Below are 4,815 nucleotides of genomic sequence, written 5' to 3'. Positions count from 1 at the left end.
CGCGGGCCGTCCCCGGGCCCCCGGCGCGCGCCGCCCCGCCCCCGGCCCCTCCTCCTCCCGCCCCCCGCGAGGCCGGCGCGGGGGGCGGCGACTGGGACCGGCGACGTGAAAGGCGAGCTGGGCGGCTGCCCGGGCGGCTGTCGGCGCGCGCCCGCTCCCGCCCTGCCCGACCCCGCGCGGAGCCCGACCCCAGCGCCCCGGGCAGCGGCTCCCGGGCCCGGCCCGCGCCCCGCAGCCCCGGAGGACGGAGCCCCCCGCCGGGCCGCGGCCGCGATGCCGGACGACGTGACGGAGCCCGGGCACGCCACGCCGGCCCGCGCCTCCTCCTTCCTCATCGAGAACCTGCTGGCCGCCGAGGCCAAGGGCGCGGGGCGCGCGGCCCGGGGCGGCGGGAGCCGCGGGGAGGAGGAGGACGACGACGACGACCCCGAGGACGGGGACGCCGAGCCCGGGCGGCGGCGGCGGCTGCCGCGGCGGCGACCACCGCGCGCGGGCGTCGGGCCCGGCGGGGAGGCGCGAGCCCGGGCGCTGCTGGGCCTGGGGCCGCGTCCGCCCCCCGGGCCGGGTCCGCCCTTCGCCCTCGGCTGCGGGGGCGCCGCGCGCTGGTGCCCGCGGACGCACGGAGGCTACGGAGGCGGCCTGAGTCCCGACAGTGAGTGGGGCGCGGGGCGCGGGAGCTGCGGGCCCGGCTGGAGGACTTGGGGTCCGTCGCGCCCTTTCGGGGCCACCCCTGTCCCCGCCCGCGTAGCCGAGTCCGGGCGGCGCCGGGCTCGGCGGGCCTGGGGTCGGCGGGGTCCGGGGGCCCACGCTCCGACGCGGGAGGTGCGGCGCATCCATCCGGGGTGGCTGCCTCCATCCTCGGCTCTCTGGCTCCGGGAAAGAGAGGAGCGTGGACTGGGCGTGGATGGACGCGGGGCCGAGAGAGAGGGGCGAGCAGGGGAGGAGGTGGAGGTGCGAGGCGTGGGAAGGGGAGGGGAGGACGGGTACGGGGGAGAGGCGAGTGGGGCCCGACGCTAACATACTGGGAGCCGAGCAGAGGCCCTGCCAGGCCGGCGGGCGGCCGAGGCCTGCTCCCCCAGCGGCGGGCGCACAGCCCACCCCGGGCGGGAAGCCCCGGGGCCTAGGCCGCGCTCCGGCCCGCGCTCTCGGTTCTCCCAGGTCCCCGGGCTGTGCGCGGAGAACCGAGCGGCTCTGAGGCCCCCCGGTGCCCCCTCCTCTCTTCTACTACCACCCCTCCCCCTCCCTGGCCTTTGTTTCCTACAGAGGGCTCGGAGGAGGGGGTTCCCCAACTCCAGAACCTGCTCCCCACTCTCACCAGGGCATCCTGACCCTACCTTCTGCCTCCTCTCTCCAGTGACCGCCTCTCTCTCTCCTCTCTCTCGGGGACCCAGCTTTCCAAGCTGGGAGGATGGGAGGGAAAAACCACCCCGCCCAGTCCAGTCCTTCTCCACAGGCCTCCCTCCAAACCCACGGCCATCTGAGGGGCCAGCTAAGGAAGGACTGGCTCCTGGGGTTGGGGCCTGCCCCTGTGTGCCCAGGAGTTAGGGGACCCACCACCCCCTCACCTGTTGGAGCCAGCAACCCCTTTGCAGAAAGAACCCTGTCCCAGAGCCCATCAGGTCTGGGCTGGCATAGAGCCTTCACCGCTGGTGCAGAGCCCTCACCGTCCCCCTGAAATCTAGTGACTCCATCCAGGCTGGGGGGGGGAGAGGTTCTCAGAGGTTGAATGTGTTCTCTTGTTGCTCCCCCCCCTTCCCTCCCCCCCCACCTGGCTGTCAGCCCCCACGGAGGAGCCATTGTCCGATTTCGTTCCATGCGGGTTAAGATCAGGCAGAGCGGGTTAGGGTGACGTGGGCAAGCCAGCGCCGGGTCTTAGGGCTTGTGAGGAGGCAGCAGGCACCAGATCTTCTCGGTGGGCCCTGAGCAGGCCAGTACCCAAGCAGACGTCTATCTGTGTGTGTCCAAGGACGCCAGGCAGAGCCTGAGCCACGCACACAGCCCACCGACGTTTGCACGCTGCACAGGCATGCAGACACTCACGCATGGCAATCCGAGTCCACCGGTGGAGGGCCAGAGCTAACTCCACCCTGACCTTGGGTATCCCATCAGCCAAGCCGAGGGGTGGCTCTGGGGACCTGCAGCCTGGGGTGTTGCCCTTTCCAACCCAGACAGACAACAGTGTGCCTGAGGTGCCACTCTGTCTGAGGTGGGCATGAACTTGGGGCTTCATGGCAGGCCCTGGGACACTCAAAACTGGAGCCAGAAGGCCGGGCAAGAAGGTGCTTGGGGCAGGGTGCTCTCTCTGCACCCACGGGCACGTGGTCTGTGGGCACCTGGGTCCTGGGGCCAGAGCATGGAGCGCGCAGCACTTGGCTCACTGCACCGGAGTTTACCTTAGGGGTTGTTTGCACTTACTTGTCCCGTAGTAAAAATGTTTTCCCTGTGCTTTTTACATCTGCTCCCGAGAGTAAGCAGGGAGGGGCCCTGGCTCCGAGGGGACACCCAAGGCGGGGTCCCAGCTTGTCTTTGGGGGAGCTCTCTCCCCAAGGACCTCTTTCTTTTGTCCTGGGCTCTCCGAGGGCCTTTTGTGTGTTTGTGGAGACCTGGGCTGTAGTCGTTGGGAGGGGGTGGTCAGAGAGGTCAGCTTGCTTTCGGTGCTGTTTTTGTGTTTCTTTCTCTTCCGTCCTGTCCTGGGCCTTCTTCCTCTCTTCCTCCGGGTGTGGGGTGCATCTTGGTGTGGGCTCGTGTTGTTTTCTGGGTGTGTGCAGCAGTTCTCTCACTTGGGGGTCACCCTTCCCCGATGTGCCTTACCAGCATCCCCACCCGTGGGTGCATGGGGAGGTGGTTGCCAGGTTGGGGCGTCAAGCATCCTGCCCGGGTCCGGGGTCAGCCCCAGAACCAACCCGTGTCCCTCTCTCCCCTGCAGCCAGCGACCGGGACTCTCCGGAGACGGGCGAGGAGACCGGGCGCTCGGAAGGCACCTGGCCCCGGGACCCCGGGCCGGGCGCAGCGCAGGGCCCGGTGGCGGGCGGCGAGGAGGCGGTGGAGACGGCGGAGGCCAGGGCCGGGGCGGCCCGCGGCGGCGGCGGCGGGCGCAAGAAGAAGACGCGCACGGTGTTCTCCCGCAGCCAGGTCTTCCAGCTCGAGTCCACCTTCGACCTGAAGCGCTACCTGAGCAGCGCGGAGCGCGCCGGCCTGGCGGCGTCCCTGCAGCTCACCGAGACGCAGGTCAAGATCTGGTTCCAGAACCGCCGCAACAAGTGGAAGCGGCAGCTGGCGGCCGAGCTGGAGGCGGCCGGGCTGTCCCCGCCGGGCGCCCAGCGCGTGGTGCGTGTGCCGGTGCTCTACCGCGACAGCCCCCCAGCCGCCGGGCCCGCCACCGCGCTGCCCTTCCCGCTGGCGCCGCCCGCGCCCGTACCCGCGCCCGCCCCGCCGCTGCTCGGCTTCTCGGGGGCCCTGGCCTACCCGCTGGCCGCCTTCCCCACCGCGGCCTCCGTGCCCTTCCTCCGGGCCCAGATGCCTGGGCTGGTGTGAGCCTCCTCCGCCTCCGGGCAGCATCCCAGGAGCCCTGGGGAATGGGCCCGGAACCAGCCCAGGGAGATGGCGCCCCAGCCAAAGCGAGGGTGCCTGGCGGTGGTCCCTGCTCCACGGAGGTGGGGGGGCCAGCCCAGGGCAATGGCCAGGCTAGGCTGAGCAGATCCCAGGGCTTCTCCATCCCTCAGTGGGGCCGATCTGCAGCAAATGAAAACTTTATGCGGACAGACTGTGCTGGAAGCTGCGAGGTGACTGTCCCTGACGCATCCTGCTTCCAAGGCTCAGAGTCCCTTCTCTGGACCAGGACCCAGACAGCAGGCCAGTGGCAGGGCCTCCTGCGGGGCCACAGGGGGAGAGACTCCCCCCTCCCCAGCCGGCAGGGGCCGGTCCACCTCTGAGCGAGAGGCCAGTGCACACTGGGGCCTCGGCTGGATGCCCTCACTCCAGAAGACTTTTCTTTTTTCTGATGACTCTATTTCTTTGCATATGGAATAAAAGGGACGTTTTCTGGACAGTTTCCCTGCTGTGTGATTATGGACAGGGCCTCCCTTGGCAGGAGCCAGGGGGACACCTTCTTTCCGGTGCACACCCCGGGAACCCTGGGGCCTGGTGCCGCGTCTGGGGCAGCTGGCAGGAGTTATGCCCCTAACCCTGGCTTCTGCCCTGGTGGACCTCCCCGGAAGTCTCAGGGAGGCTGAGAAGTGGAGGTGATTTTGAGTTTCAGAGTTGTTGGCCACCAGAATTTTCCTCCGTGTGCGGTGCCCCTTCTCAGTAAAGGGCTGGAGTCACATAGCAATTTTTTCGGGCCAGAACGAAACACTGGCAATTGGAGACCGTTGGGTGAGGGTTTGAGCTCGTGTTGGGATCTGTTCCTGGGCAACCTGCGTCACCAGCAGCCCTGCTTGGGCTTAGACTTGAGCTGTGCTCCACAAGGAGCACTTTATTGGGTGTGATTTTGATCCCAGGAGCAAAGGTGTCTTTTGGGGCTAGGAAGAGCTGTGTCCGTGGCAGAACCTTCTGCCCCTCCCCCCAAAATCGACTTCCCTTTCTACTTTGTTCTGGGGTGATGGTCCATCTGTGAGGGTACCCTCCCCCGCTCTGGTCCCAAGAACTTGTTCTTAGTGAGGAAGCCCAGGCACGAGGGGTGGAGGGGTCCCTGTGACAACCCCTGTCTCATCTCAGGAGACTCCCGTGGAAGGCACAGTAGTCCTAGGTCAACCTCCACTCCCACGCAGCCTCCCCCATTGGTCTCAGTCCTTCTGTGCCTGGGGTCTGACTCCC

The 4,815-nt window shown here is 68.2% G+C and overlaps 1 protein-coding gene across 1 annotated transcript; it reads left to right on the top strand.

Annotated features, from left to right (window-relative positions):
* The first annotated feature begins 273 nt into the window (after nucleotides 1–273).
* Hmx1 (H6 family homeobox 1) lies at nucleotides 274–3,534 on the top strand. Its single transcript, XM_042673451.1, has 2 exons — nucleotides 274–652; nucleotides 2,927–3,534. Exons 1-2 carry the CDS (start codon nucleotides 274–276, stop codon nucleotides 3,532–3,534), a joined length of 987 nt encoding a protein of 328 aa, XP_042529385.1.
* Nucleotides 3,535–4,815: the final 1,281 nt, after the last annotated feature.

The sequence above is a fragment of the Dipodomys spectabilis genome, unplaced genomic scaffold (assembly GCF_019054845.1).
Source record: "Dipodomys spectabilis isolate Male_0828 unplaced genomic scaffold, ASM1905484v1 ptg000852l, whole genome shotgun sequence".
In the NCBI taxonomy this organism is placed as follows: Eukaryota; Metazoa; Chordata; class Mammalia; order Rodentia; family Heteromyidae; genus Dipodomys; species Dipodomys spectabilis.
This window is presented reverse-complemented; position numbering and strand designations above follow the sequence as displayed.